The following is a 16,026-nucleotide window of genomic DNA, read 5'->3' as shown; positions in this document are numbered from 1 at the left end:
TTATAGAGGCACTTCAGTCTGGACCAAAGTGGTGGGCGGACCGACAACATTGCCATCCCTTACATGGTTAAAATATGTCCTTTTATAATGTGAACCGACCCTTTAAATTCAGTAAAATGGTAACTGATCTAAAACATCGAAGGTAAAACCTCAGGTTTTGGTATCAGCCCATCACAATCAAAGAGCAAGTGCTTCTTTCTAGACTCATCACCAACTTCTTACAATCTCATGGGGAGAAATCCATCAAACACAAGGCAGAGATACAAATAGCCTCAACAGACTAGAATGCCAAACAAACTGCAAACACTTGTTATGTCCGCAGTAAAACGCAGATCTTTTGTCTTGCTGTCCTTCAAACAGAACTCTGTACTTTGTTTGCCCTAGCTGTGCTTTGAACTCAATGCTAACATTGAAAACAAACTAGCATAGGCTACAGCTAGTGTGGCAAAAACTAATTTTAAAGTACTTCATCAACCAAAAAACTCCTGGGTGCAGTGAACGTCTTCAGATTGATTGTATTTAACAGTGTGTGTGTATCAGAGGGTGGATTTTTACTTTAACGGCAATACTTTTTCATCTTCAGAGCAGCCTTATAATGAATGTACCGAATTAGTATAAAATTGTAGAGTCCAAAGTCCTGTACCTGTTATTAATCATATTAATCATAATGAAACAAAAAAATCTTCCGTATGTATTCTATTACAAAGTGCATATTTATAAACTACATTCAGTTAATCTCTTTTTGCCGTGTCACGGTGAGAAAGCTTTCTCTCCAGCTGAGTTGTATTGATGTGTACGTGATGACCTTCTGTTTATACCACGACCTGGACAAATGCTCATCTCTAATTGTCCCAAAAAATTCAGTTAAGTTTATTCCGGGGGTAGAATGCACAGGCCAGATGGCTGGGAGCAGGAAATGTTTCATTTCAGGTAATCGCATGGCTCTTCAGCATTCAACAGTCTTTAAAGTGAAGAATCCCACTGAGCCTTTAGCTAACTTTGAGAGTCACAGTGTTGTTTGTCTGTGCAAAGACAGCTGTGCTAGTTGATTTTTATCAATTGTAAGTAGTGCATGAACATAAAATGTACACGTCACAGAAGCATTCACATACACAGGATTGTTGTTCATAACCTCTACATCGAGGGCAGTGAACATACAGTCCAGCTATGTTTACAGTATATGAAGCTATTTTTACCATCTGCCATGACTTGGCTTGGCTTATTATTTCATGCAACTGAATGCGTCTCGTTAAGAATGAGGACTCATCGGAGGGATGCAGCTCAGTTGGTGCAGCTTTTGTGACTGAGCTTTTAAGAAGCCTCACTGCCATCAGGATTAGCTGGGATTATTTTCTGCTAAAAGCAAACAGGTACACACTCCTGCACCTTTGGATTTGCATTTTTATGTCCTAAATGGTAATGATGTCACTGGGAAACAGTTTACATTTGAACGTCAAAGTCCTACAAATATAGATGAGCATTAAATGTCTGGCAAGTGGCCCTGTTATAAGCAGGTAAAAGACTGTGATGTGCATGTTGAAATGAATTTTTGGGAAACATAATCATTACAATGTTATCCATTCAAATCAAACATGCACCTCAGTGGGTTTTCTCTTTATGCAACTTCTCCTTTCATTTGCAGCAAATGTAAAAGGAAATATGTGCGACATGTTAATGAAAAAACCTGACATGCAACAGTATTGGTTGTTGGTTTTGTATTTGTTCTTGGTGTGTTTTGTAGATAGAGAGGAGAGATTAGTAAGATTTATATGCAAAACGTAAAAATCAGTGTTTTGTCATTCTTGTGGTGGATTTGTGGTATACTATATCAATAGAAAATCTATGCTCATTATCATGCCCTGTATCATATCAATATTTCATTGCTGCAAAGCAAGCTGATGCAAAGGAATTTTGCATCAGCTTGTGCTGTTTGTGTCTAAAATGATGGAATGTAAAGTGCGCCCCACATTTCCATGCTTTGTCAAATTGCAGTCATTTCCTGACTGCTCTCTTTCTGTCTCTCTCTCCCTCGTCATTGGACAGCTTTGCATAAACCCAGATGCCTCCCCTCCCTCTTGATGAGCGTATAGTGGTCATTCAGCGCCCTAAAAACATAACCCTGTGTGAAGGTTCCCCACAAACCATCCCGCAGCACTCCTCTCAGATATCAGCCTCTTCCAATGGACACCATCCTCATCTCCACTCTTCGCAGGCCCATTTCTATGCACCCTCGTGTAAACCTCTGACTCTGGAATGCAAGCGCAGACCCTGTCGTGTGCAGAAATTCAAGAGCGATCAACCTGTCGTCCCAGCAGGTGTCAGACACATCCCTAGCCACTGCCATAGCAATGGCACAGTAACTCTCGCCCCACGGCTGCCCTCCCATACACATACTATTGATATCAGGGTGACGGTGGACAAAGGAGGACGGGGAGGAGGAATCAGCAACTCGTTAGGGCGCAGCGGAATTGTAAAAGGTGGCCGAGGGAAATGTGTCTCTTCACAGTTGGATCAAGCACAATGTGAGAAAAGTACTGGAACTGCAGGGAGGCCAGGTGGCGCCGAACACAAGTCACAGCGAAGTCGCCATAGTCAGCTGTCGTCTTCCCCCGGAGGCAACCTACAATTCGTCCCAGCTCAGGCGCAGCAGCCGAGGTTGCGCAGTGAAAAGGAAAACACTAGTTTTCTTAACAGAAGTGACCAGGAATTTCCCTCTCTAGGTCACAAGAAGAATTCCAAACTGGGAACTGCCCATCAAAGCCATAATAGCCACAGTCTGCCCTACCACCAAAATTCCGTCCCTGTGCCCCATGCCGCCATTCTAAATTCAAACTATCCGTCATCCCCTCCCTCCCAACCCACCCATGTCCCAGGCCCATTTCAGCAACTCAGCCAGCCGCACACGTCCCGCACCAGGGATCTCCGCCCTCACATTCTTCATGGTCTACCCCTCTCCCCCTGCTCCTCCCACGCCGGAGGGTTCCCGAGCCCTGACCATACCTGCACCATCGACTGCACCCACCCATTCAGTTGTGGCTGCTGGAGGTTGGTAAGATGCAGAGGGTGTAAGGGACACTCTGCCAACTGCCAAGGAGGTGGAGGAAGCTCTTCCACCTCATTCTCCTGTGTTCATAATGCCGGAGCAGTGAAGAAAGGAGGCAAAGACATGGGCCTGAGAAATCTGGGTGGGTGTCTCTCCACCACCTCCACCTCCAACACCTCCTCTTCTAATAGCACTGTGTCTGACTGCCGAGCAAACCTGTTCAAACCTCTCCGCTGTGCCTCCTGCTCTGGTGAGGCCAGAAACTTTGAGAGTCCTGCTATCCTTCGCAAAAAACTGGTCGGGGGATGCCTGCCCTGCACCCCGCTGTCCTCCTCGGCCCCTCTCCGGGCGATCCAGAGCTGCGTCACAGGCTGCAACCCCAAAGCCTCTCAGGCGGGCAGCTCCACCTGCAGCTACTGTAGCAGCGACCCCATTGTGGTGACATTTAACCCTCGCAGAGGCAAACCCCCAGGTAGAGGTGTTGGAGCAGCTCATCAGATGGGTATGTTCCAAGCCGATGACGACGACTACAGCGTGCGTACTATCTGGCCCGAAGAACTGGCCAAGAAGATGACCCATTCTAAAGCCCAAAAGAATCACTGTGCCGGGGTGGGAGTAGGAGTGAGGAAGACCTGTGCAACCCAGGTCCAAAATGGCAGTAACGGAACAGGTCTTGCCGTCCTGGACTGTCAGAACCTCCAGGAATACGCGCAGTCTCAGTTTACAGACCGTGCGGGTCGACGGCGGCTTCAGCAGGGGAAAATGGCTGCTTTTGATTTTATGGGCCGCAGGTCAGGATCTGGGTGTGACGAAGGCCAGAACTCACTGAAGAGGCTCTTGAATAAAGCAGAAGATGTAGAAACGGGGCAGGACGGAGATGCAGCATATCCACGCTCCCCCTCTCCCCGCTCTGCCTCTCCACCGTCACCTGTTAACTTTTCCCCTCCAACGTCCACCCCGAGCACACTCATCAAACCCAGGCCCTGGCAGAGAGACAGGGAGGGAGGACATTCCCTGCCGACAGCTCAGTCCCTTCACCTGGCCCTCAACTCCCTGAACAGAGAGCAAGATGAGGAAAACAGCAGAAGTAAGAATATCTTACAATTCACCTAAGTGAAAGTGGTAAAATATTCATAATATCTATGAAGTAACACATTTTTCACTGCAATCAGTTAGTTTTTAGTTAGAGATGTGCAACCTGTCTGAGTTTGGCATATGCTGTCATGACTCTTAGCCCGTTCCTCCTTGAGGTGTTGAATAATCTGCTGTTTTTCAAAGGATTCACCCACATATGGGAACATCTAGCTTGTCTTGATCTCCGCAAGTTATTTTTATCTAAGTTATGAAATAATCAAAGTGCTAATGAGCAGACCTCTTTTATGGCCAAATAATACTGATAATTAGCGTTCTGACTAATTTGACCCAGTTTTGAATCAGTGATTTCATTGTTGATTTAGTCACTTTAAGTCTTATTTTTGTCATTTCTTGCTCCGTGGCAGCACAGACCGCAGAATAAATGTTCTACGCACTTTCTCTTTGTCTCGTCATCTTCCAGTCCACCTTTCTCTGCCGCTGTCCTCTTCTTTGCCGGCTTCTCTGTCCGATGAGACCGCGATGACTCCTGATGCGGAGAACGCCGTGGTCAGTCCCATCCTGCCCTTCCTGTTTCTGGGGAACGAGAGAGACGCCCAGGACCTGGACCTGCTGCTGCGCCTCAACATCGGCTTCGTGGTCAACGTGACCACACACCTGCCCCTCTACCACGTCAACTCTGGACTGCGCTACAAAAGGCTGCCAGCCACCGATAACAGCAAGCAAAACCTTCGACAATACTTTGAGGAGGTTTTTGAGTTCATTGGTGAGAGACATTTGGTTGTTTTTGTGAGTTCATTTAGAAGATAGAGACTGCATTGATCTTCAATCTAAACAAATTTGAACATCAATAGTTCGTTAAGACAGACAAACTGAGACAATAAATGGCTTGTAAGCTCATCATAATATCTGAGTCAGCCAAAACACCGTAAAATGATGTAGGCTGTAAAAATCATCGTCAATAACATCCTCCGCACTCATATTTTGGGATGACATGTTCGCTGCTGGAAACAAAACACAAGCGAAGAGAACAAGGCAGTGTTTGAGTGGCATTGCGCCCCACAGCTACCAAAGCTACCAAAGCTGAAGTAGCACTCTGTGTTTCTTTCTTGCCTCCAGCAACGTCACTGTCATGTCACTGTATTCAGAAGAACAACCGATTTTGCAGCTGCGCCCTAGAGACAGATAACAAAAAAAAGCAGGCGTGTTTTCACACTATATTCATTACTCAGATAGAGATGGGGTCGACAAATCTTCCCTTTGATGAAACAGTGATAATATTTTCTATATTCACAGCATGCGACGTTGAGCCGGTTTTAACTTCTTTCTGTTTCTGTTTGGTCCTTAATCTGTTTTGTTGTTCTCCTCAACAGAGGAGGCATATCAGAGTGGACAGGGAGTGTTGGTACACTGCCAGGCAGGCGTGTCCCGTTCTGCAACCATTGTCATCGCCTACCTTATGAAGCACACCCTCATGACAATGACAGATGCCTACAAATATGTGCGGAGTCGTCGCCCGGTGGTGTCCCCGAATCTAAACTTCATGGGCCAGCTTTTGGAGTTCGAGAGGGACCTCAACTCCGGCGTGACTCCTCGTATCCTGATGCCTAAGCTTAACGGTGTGGAGACGCAGGTGTGAGGAAGGTCAGGAAGCGCGTAAGGCTACTGCCGGTAACAAAGCGGCATTGATGAGCGGCATCGAAAGAGTGCAGCACATTTTAGAAGAGCGGCGTGATGACAAATATTACAATCGGAAGAAAATGGTGCGGTTTGGCAGTTAGTGCACTTTTAATACTGTGAAACATGAGACAAAAGACTGGATGCTTCATTTGTTTAAGTAGTAGCACTTAGACAACACGATCATCATCCAGTATACTGTTTATAAGATAATGTGCCAATATTTTGTATAGACCTAACATCACTGTCAGATATCTAATTTCTTTTTCTTTCGGACGCCTCTTCCTTTTTGTTCCCATCGTTTACATTCACAGCCACAAACAGAAATACAATGACTGTGTTGCCGTTAATCATAAATGCATGCTGAACGGATATGCAAACATGGAAAAGGTTCACTGGTAATGTACAACATCATCTGCAACACCACTCTGATGTTTCCACCACATGTAGCAACAAGGTTATTAATACACACTTTACTTTCCATCCATTTGTTTCATTATCACTAACTGAATTGCGACAAAGATGAGAAGAATTCCTGACACAGACCGCAGTCACTGTTTTTGGTTAATATTATCATGTATATTTGTTCTATTTGGAAACTGTGCAATATTGCGGTATGGACTGAGTAGGGACGTGAGCAGCATTAACCTAGGAAACTTATCGCAAAAAGGGACAAACAGCTCATGGAAAAGTGTAAGAATGGTTTTAGTTGAGTGAAGCAGCCTGCATATTAGCAAAAACAAAAAGTATTGCAAGTGTGAAATAATACTGTGCACTCGCAGGGTTAGAGTTATACAACACACAACATAACTGTAGTAATCTGTGTGACTAAAAATTACATTTAATACATGGGTTAATACACTGAAATAAGCTCATTATAAACACATACTGCAGAGCTTAAACCTCAACTCAACAGTACTTCCAGAGATTTATTTATGCACACTATGATTTACAGTATATTCGACCGGAGGTGTGTGTTGGCAGGTACTGTCCTGCTGTAATATTGTGCTTTAAAAACAACAGACCTTCTCCAGCTGTGCAGTATTTATTTTATGGTTAATTCATTGGGAAAATATTTTTAAAAAGCACATGATAGTTTGATTTTTTTGGAGACAACACAGTAACAAGAGGCCACAATTAACATCCTGCTTAATCTGTCTGGTCGGGAACATAGAGACAAACTATGTATTATGTGTTAAGCTGAAAAAACTGCTTGAAAGCATAAGCTTTTATTTTGTAACCTTAGATTTCCGATATTTGATTTCATTTGACATCCTGCGGCAGATTACAAGTGTTATTTCCCACAGTACCAGTAAGGGACAACCAAGAACCGATTTAGAAACTGTTACCTACACCATGAACAATCAGCCAAACCTACTTTATATTTAATTATTTTAATACCTTTGTGAAGGAATTAATAAAAAACATCACTGTTTTTTAGAGATGGTGATGTCTGATAGCTGATTGGTTAATATTCATTACTCCCTATCTGTTCTATTGCCTTATTGTCCTTACTGAACATCTTAACTGTGTCCCTCGTGACTATGCATTGCTTTTATTATGAAGGCTTTAGTTTGATTAGAGAAGGTTGATTCACTGTATTGTTTGAGGTCAGGCCTGAGTCCTATTCAATTCAATACACATTACCTGCGCGCTCAATTTTCTGCTTTACGGTTAAAACAAAACATCTCTGGAACATAGGAAGATATGAAAAATTTGAGTTTAAAATCGTGTTATTATAAAACAGTAACAAAACACTAGCTCTAAAAATCAACTATAATATACAAAGCCAGTACAGATTGAGACTTAAATATAGAGCTGTAAATGGTGTGAAACAATATTATACAATCTGCAGTTTAATCAGCTTTTTAAAGCATCATAGCCGCCTGTTAAAACTCCATATTATATCAGTTGATTCACTATTTGGGAAGAATCAGTGATTCGTGGATAACTGATGTTTTCTAATCTGGTAGCAAAGGATGAGAATTATTTTGCACATTTTCTAAACTAATGCCATACACATAAATAAACTGCTGTTGATGTATACAGTACTTTATGACTTAAGCATTTGTAGATGAAATTATAATTGTTTTGATATCATCAATTGTCAGACATGACAGAAAGATTCAGGTGAAGGAAGAGGGGACAATTATTATATTATTATATTTATTTCTGTTCTTTTCTCTTAGACAGAGGAAATAAATGGTTGTGCAGTCTGACACCCGGGCACTCAGGATAGTCTAAGGGGCTCAGCACACATCTATTATGGTTTAAAACTCACTTGACAACACATTAGGGTTAAAGGGGGAAGGTCTACCTTGTGTGTCCATAAACACCCGGACAAGTCCAAATCTGAGTGTACGCGACTAAACACAAACGTTTACACCTGAATTAAGAGTTCACACGTATTTGTTGTTAATTCCTTAAATATTTTAACCAAATTCCAGTTGCCCCTTTTTCCAGATTTGAGCAAAATACCCTGTTCCAAGTTTCTACAACCAAAATGCCTTCGGTTTAGCCTCGTGTAATCTGGTCCTCCCGTGTTGTCATCATATTTATGACTTTGAAAAATGATCCTGAATTTTGCTTGTTGGATTTATTTTCTGTCAAAGTGACTTTGATATAGGCTATATATTTTTCTACAGTCAAACTGCTTCATCGTGTTGGGTATACAAACTTACTGTAACTGTGTATTTACAGTTTATTTTCTTTTCTTTTTTTTACATGAATCTTTGTTTTGTATGAAAGGCTGTTTGGACAGAATGCCATCTTCCAACTCTGCAGCGTCAATAAGGATCTTGAGCCGTGCTATGCGTTGCAGTACTACAGTGTCACTGTTATCAGACCTCAGCAAACGTGGGTCAACATACCGCATTCCTGTTTTTACCTCTCGCCTTTATTTCAGCTGGAGAGACTTCAACCAAACATGCTGTTCCCTCCTCCAGTCTCTCCAGCTCAGCTCACAGTAGGCGTAGTATTTACCTTTGAAGAGGGCCTGTTGCTATTGCTCCTTGAGTTTTATACGGACTTTATATGCAAAATGGCTGTCGAAGCAATTTATTTAATTCCGGGCTGTATGGACTTGCTGTGCAGTTGAGTCAGTGCTGACCTCAGACGTTTGTACTCAAGAAACGCATCGAAGGCTCACGAACATTTTCTCTTTTAAGTCATACAAACTGAAGGGCCAGTGTCTCTGTGAGTGTCAGTGTGTGCAAAAAAAGAAAACTTCTGTTTGTGTTTTGCATTTGAAAAGAGGAAAGTTGTTACAGTCTGTATGATAAGCTGTTGAGAACATTGTACGTATATCCGTGCATTGCTTATTTATGGGGACTTGAATATTCCTCTTTGTACTTTATTGCTCATTTTTAAACATCGTGTCATTTCCTGTACCAAATATTGAATTCAAGGCTATTGATTCATAAGACTGATGATGATGAGAAGAAAAAAAAGCAGATCACCTCCTCCCTTCCTAACGGGGGTAAGAACTCTTCAGGTACGACTATCATTGTAATGCTGTGCTGTTTCACCCCGCCGCCTCCAGAGACCCAAAAACTCATGTGATCTAACCTGTGATGCTCTTCCTTTTCATGATGGATTGTTTCTCTTAAGCAAATGTAATATTTTCATATTGTAGTAACTGGTCCTTGTATTTAGACAATGTTTGTACCTCCATGTACCGACTATACTCTTCATAATTCTTTGAGGTGCACTGTGACTAATACAATGCTGCTATATCACAAGGACTTTTATTTTGTACGTCACATTTAGCCGATGCAAAGTGGTGAATATTGCTAAAGGTGACCGTTGCAAAGTGGGCTTGAATACGGAGGCCCTGCTGACATTGTTCCAATTCAACCCGGGCTTTATTATTGCGCCGCCTCGGTGTTAATCTCAGAGTGACTGTGTGCACAACAATAGGATCTGTAGCCGCTCCTGTTGGTCTTCCTTCAAATGCATGACAGACAGAAAAGAGAGTAAAATGTAGCAGTGAAGCATTTCTAAAAGCCCATGTCATCGCTCACTGTGGTCAATAAAACTGTGATGTTGCTTTTTTTTGCAACAGTGTTCATTCTGTGAGAAACGTTGGCTCGGTTTGGTCATAGTTTTATTTTTAACTTCAGTTGCAGCTGTTGAGTTCAAACATTAATCCTGCAACTGAAATGTTGACAAAATGCACATTTGTATCGCGTGCCATTTAAACTAAACTGAATCAAGATGTTAAATATATACCTGCTAAGCATCAACATGCTGGCATTATAACTGTGGGCATGTTAGGATGCTGACATTAGCATTTAGCTCAAAGCACAGCAGAGCTTAAGCCCGCCAGCATGGCTGTACACACTTTATTTTCCATTTTCTAGACTAACACACATCTTAAACATGTACAAAAGCTGCGTTAGAGCTGTCATTGTGAGTTTTACAGCTCATGGTAACATTATTGTGATACGACCTGCATATGTGTCAGTTGCAAGATTTCACTTGATTTGCGTTCATTAAGGTAAAACTGCTTGTCAAGGTTTTTTACAGTAATTCTTTGGTGTGAGCGGCAAAAGAAACTGTTTAATCCAGTAGCATCTACGGTCTACAGCACATGTATATTGATCTCATTGTATGATGTGATGTGAAGTACTTCAAATAGAAATGGCTTACAATTACAATTTGCCTAATTTCAGGAATACAGAATAATAATAAACCCACATCCATTGTCTAGAGAAAGGTGAATTAGGATATTTTGTATTTGATATGTTTGCCTTTGAGGTTAACTAGCTGAAGTTAAAGCTTGTGAACAACTGCATTTAGAATATGTTTGGACCTAGTTTAATTTGCCTCCCTATACAACAAAATGTATTCTAATCGTACTTGGGCTTTGAGAATCTAGAGTCGATCTCAGACATAAAAGCCCCAAAACTGGCATCTTTAAATCATTGTGTAGCACTAAATAATATGCAAAACAGCAAGTGGAGTTATACTGAAATACAATTCAGAGAATCTGTAGCAAGTCAGCCAGTGTCAAGATTATTATCTCAAATATACACAGGCCTTCCATGCATGACCTCCCAGAGAAGAATGAGGTCTAGAAGCTCTTCATTTAGACAGCAGCAGCATCTACCCCATGGAGTTACAAGGATGTAGATGACAAGAAAAGTGATGTGTGTGGAAATTGATTACGGTTTGGATGTGACTATACTTTGTTGGCATGACGTCAAACTCCCAGCCAGGCAGAACAGTTGTGCAATACATGGAAACACGAGCTGCATAAAGAAGTTTGAGGAGGCGCTCTCTGGATAAACTCAGTTCACACATGAACTTTCTCTTCCATGTCTTCCATGTTTGATTAGCAGCAGCTCTGATTAATCTGGTCCCTGCCTTGATTACATGAGTGAAGCTTTCCCACCAAGTGATTTAATTGCTGTCTTGTCTTTTTTTTTTGTTGTTGGTTATAGCTGAATATGATAAAAAAAATAAAATAAAATGACCATAGTAGCATCCTAAAGTGTGCAGTACAGAACCTGCTGGCTGGTTTGTGACGTTGTTCTCCATGTTCATTTCTAGTAGACACACTGGAACTGGCTCTTTTCATTAAAAAAACAACCTGAGAAAATAATCATTCCTGAGAATCTTTTGTTTTTAATCATGTCGTCTTCCTGAGTGCACTGAAAGCTTTGGTGAACTCAAACAGCCAATGAACGCATTGCACCGTGATAGGCCGGCGCTAGCTCTGCCGACAGATCACCAGCACTCTTTGAATGAAGTCAGGAGTGTCTATTTGGAAAGTATTGAGCAGTTACATTGCCGTCAATACAAACGGCCAGTTGCAATTGATGATTCAGATGATCACCCCACCCAGATCTGCTTTGCCCATCATGACATAAGAGCTGCTTTTGGATTCACAGCTGTGTGATTGAGCACCCGGGGCGGATCGATCAGTGAGAGAGGTTAAAGCAAACTCACTGCCTGTCAATAATTACTGTGAATAAAAAGCATGAGCAGTGAGAGGCAGGACCGTACTGACTGCATGCAACTGTGAGGACCATACTTGTATTTCATAATGACTCCTCAATCTCTTATTTGAAAATCCCAGTGCAAGTGGTAATCTCCAGTTTTCCTGTTTATTCCTCTCATTTTTAGCCATGCTAGGGGCGTTGCTCGAGGGACGGCAATGTCGCTCTGCCTGTATCGATCCACCACTTTGGTCCAGATTTAATTATCTCAACAACTATTGGATGGATTACCATGACAGTTTGTACAGACATTCATGGTCCTCAGAGGATTAACAATGCATACTCTGTTGATCCCCTGACTTTTTCCTCTAGCGCCACACTGAGGTTCACATTTGTGGTTTTGTGTGAAATGAAACAACTATTGGATGGATTGCAATTAAAGTTTGGCACAGACGTTCATGTTCCCCTCAGGATGAACTGTAATAACTTTGGTGATCCCTTCACTTTTCATCTCTAACACAGCGTATGGTGTAAATCATTTCTTCATTTCATTTATTTAAAAGAAATGTGTCTGTCATCATCCGTTTACTGAACAATCAACGCATAGTCGTTTACAGAAGAGCTCATCAGCCACTCCTGAATGATTGGTCATCGTAGTGGACGTTTTACTGTGGTTCGATTCTGGACAATATTGAGATGCAGCAGCTGTGAAAAGCCCTCTGGTCGTCAGTCATTAACGCTCAGAGTCACACGCATAATGCATCATGCATTTTGTGCTTCAATATCAACACCTTTACCATTGAGCTTGAAACCCGTCCAGCATTTCAGTGTCTGAAAGCCAATCAAGGAATCAATGGCCCAAATGGGTTGAAATGAAAATCGACATCGGTCCAATATGTATTGACATCAACCTCGAGGCTGAGAACTGCACTATCCGCTGCATGGATTGCAATCAAAATGTCACAAACGTGTTAACCGGGTCACGCAAGTCATATTTAAAGCAGCAGTTTGATCGAGAGGGCAGTGATAATCCGACAGCGTTAAACAGGAGGATAACAAGAGAGCTTCACGGTCTCGTTCTCCATTTACTGTACGAGACAAATCAAACTTTCTAGTCACTAAAGTCTGTCAAATTTACCAAAATGTTTAGATTTGTATCTGCGTCACAGAATAAAGCTTTTCTTTTTTTGAATCAAGTCAGCGAGAAATCAAGTGAGGCTGTTCCTCAGCGTTGAGGTCTCCAGTGTGCCATGACAGTAATTAACTTCAACTTAATTAGGATTATTAATTAAGGAAAAAGACATAGACATAGCTCTAAGTGTTAATTAATTGTAATATTTATAGCATAATAGATAATTAAACATACAAGTGAGTTAATGATTCAAACTGGTTTTGTTTGTTGAAAACATCACTGGATTGATGTATAAAGCATTTTGCACTCTTATTTTGGAAAGACATGTAGAGTTGACCTTTCTTTTAACAATATAATAAAGAGGGTTCCAAAGCTCATTTGTTTTACCATTTACACTTTTAACCGTGATATTATTGTCATCATTATGAAATGACTTATTTGCTGGATGGCATGCACCCACACTAATTACACCAGACCTGCAGAGAAGAAACAGGAGGTCTCGTGGACCATCTGGGGAGTGTTTTAGACGCGAGCCTGGCAGTCATGTCCTGATTTGTGCCTGCTGCCACTGTTCCTCAGAGCGTGTGCCAGGACCAAAAAAATTAATCACAAGGATTAAAACTGGTCTCTGGCAGTCCCTGCTGAATTAATGAATGTGGGTTTAAACTACATGTGTTCCCTGAAACCAGTTTATAAATTGCTGCAGTAGATCAACCTGCTCAGCAGAAGAATGCATGAAAGAAATGTCCTAAAAAAACAATACTGAAAGCGAGTGACAGTTGATAGCTGCTATTCAAACAGCCACAGGATAAATCATGATTATTCTGTTGCTGTCAGTTCATTTAGAAACTGAGATACTATGTACAGATGGAGAGCATTTACCTTTCTGCAAGTCACAATATAGCAGTATATAAAGGTTTATAACACACTGTAGCCTAGTTGTATGCAGAAATAAAGATGTTTTTAATAGGCTATTAATAATGTCAACAACTATAATCCATGAAGCATCCACAATGTACTAAAAACAAATGAATGACAAATAAAACATATTCGTAATCATCTGAAATGATGTTTCTTAAGAAGTTTCACTAATGTATCAATAACCAAATTTAAGAGACTTACATTCTTTCTTTTTCCAGAACTGTCAACTAGTTTTAACTGTGACAATAGAGCAAACTATCACGAAGAGGACTTTAAGATGCGGTTGAAAGCTCCAGAAAAGCTACTAAGTGGACCTTGAGTTAGATTTTCTTTCTGTCAAACTCTCAACATGTCATTATAAATTATTACAGATATGCTATATTGTGTTATTAGGCATTCATCAAATGTGTATCCACTGGTTTGTTCATCAGAGGAGATATATAGTTGTTGACAAATGCATTCACAAACACTTGAAATAAAATACTTTATATCTGTTTGCAGCTACATTATAGTTTGTTAAAAGCATTTACTAATTGTTTATATACTGAGTGTAAATGCTAAATACGGGGTAAAATACAATAAATTGATAGATTCTTATGATCATATTTGACTGTTCTTTAGGTGAAATAGACAACGAACGGTTATGGTTATGAACCATTATCAAAGTATCATAGGTGCAACTTGGTTCCAAGTTGCTACAAAATCTACGACGTTCTACCTCAACATCAAACTGCAACTGATTTGTAAAAAGTCCCTTTTTCAGAGCATCCTGTTTTTGACACCTGCTAATCATCACTTGAGATTTGCTCCAGAAGAAGGTACGGTTCCCTTGAGTCTCATGGGATTCATACTTGATGACCTTCCTTAAATGTTCTGTAAATTGAACTATCTTGTATCATTGTCTGCTCTTTCTGTAAACCAAGTTACTATTAATAATTAGATTTCACTATGTACCTTAGAAGAAGCTGGGGGGTTCCCATATCTCCCAGCTGGTCCATAAGGGAGCAGGCTTGTTGTGAATGTGGTCTTCGCAGATCAGTGATGCCGTCAAACCTGCCAGCACCATCCAGCAGATGGAGTCCTCAAACTGCGGCCATAATTTATGAATCCATATATTATACTGCTGTTCACTCTGCCATCAAGAAGTTCATCTGCAGTCACTGGCAAGGTGATCAAGATTGAAATCGGTCAGTTCAACACAATAAAAAGAAAACATGTTGAGATCAAGCAGAGTATGGACAGTGTGTGTGTGCAGCGCTTTGCTCTCTGATCTTTACATCATGCTGGAAATTTTTTTTTTCATTTGCACAAATAAATTACATGTTTTTCATCTTTTAGTAAAATTCACAGGAGTTACAATCAATCTCTAACAAACAGTATTACTGGATAGCACCATTAATAACTTCTAAACTGTGTTAAGATCAGCTACATCCACGAAAAAGTAAAATAGAAATGAAAGAAATGAAAGAAAGAAAATAATAATCAAAGGTTTATCTCTAATTTAGATATGTTTACTGGATTCACCAAACACCTTGTCGTGATTTTAATAAACTCTTCTTGTTACATTATTATAACTGTATTTATTATAAGATTATGTTTAATTCCTCAAAATGAAAATAAAGCAAAAAACGTTGCTTGATTTGTAAAAGTTTGTCAAATGTTCTCAATAAAACCCACCACTAAATACAAAGCCACAACTGTACGACGGCAAGCACTAAGGTCAAACAAGCAAGAACGAGAAACTGCCTCGTCGCTCTCAGAGATAGTACAATAAAGAGAGAGGTCACTATCGAAAAAACACAAGCAAGGGACATGCTCACAGCGCCATTAAGGAAACGCTGGCCTAGCAAAGATGGCGTCTTACAGTTTTCGAGACTGAATCTCCACGATGTAGATAGATATCACAATAAGTGCGATGTACTTTTGTAAAAACAATCTCTATTTGACAGTTACAGTTGTACAAATGATTTATATTCACTCAAATAGCGTTACGACCGAGACAGAGCTGTTGAGGCGTAATGCTCATGCAGCTCTCTCCTCTACAGGGTCTTTGGTCTGAGAGCGTCATAAGAGTATCTGACGAAAAGACGTCGACTCTGCTTATCCCTCAAAGACAATTCATTTTCTTTGTGTTAGTAAAGCATTCAAGAAATCAGGTATTCTTCTCATCTGTATGCTATCACATACACAGTGAATACCCGCAAGATTTTCACAATTTT

The 16,026-nt window shown here is 40.9% G+C and overlaps 1 protein-coding gene across 1 annotated transcript; it reads left to right on the top strand.

Annotated features, from left to right (window-relative positions):
• Positions 1–3,166: 3,166 nt before the first annotated feature.
• LOC306704789 (dual specificity protein phosphatase 10) lies at positions 3,167–5,774 on the top strand (the record flags this gene model as incomplete). Its single annotated transcript, XM_079171307.1, has 3 exons — positions 3,167–4,130; positions 4,599–4,901; positions 5,509–5,774. 3 exons carry the CDS (start codon positions 3,167–3,169, stop codon positions 5,772–5,774), a joined length of 1,533 nt encoding a protein of 510 aa, XP_079027433.1.
• Positions 5,775–16,026: the final 10,252 nt, after the last annotated feature.

Source organism: Pholis gunnellus (assembly GCF_910591455.1).
Source record: "Pholis gunnellus genome assembly, chromosome: 13".
NCBI lineage: Eukaryota > Metazoa > Chordata > Actinopteri > Perciformes > Pholidae > Pholis > Pholis gunnellus.
Note: the sequence above shows the minus strand (reverse complement) of the source record. Positions and strands in the feature narration are given on the sequence as shown.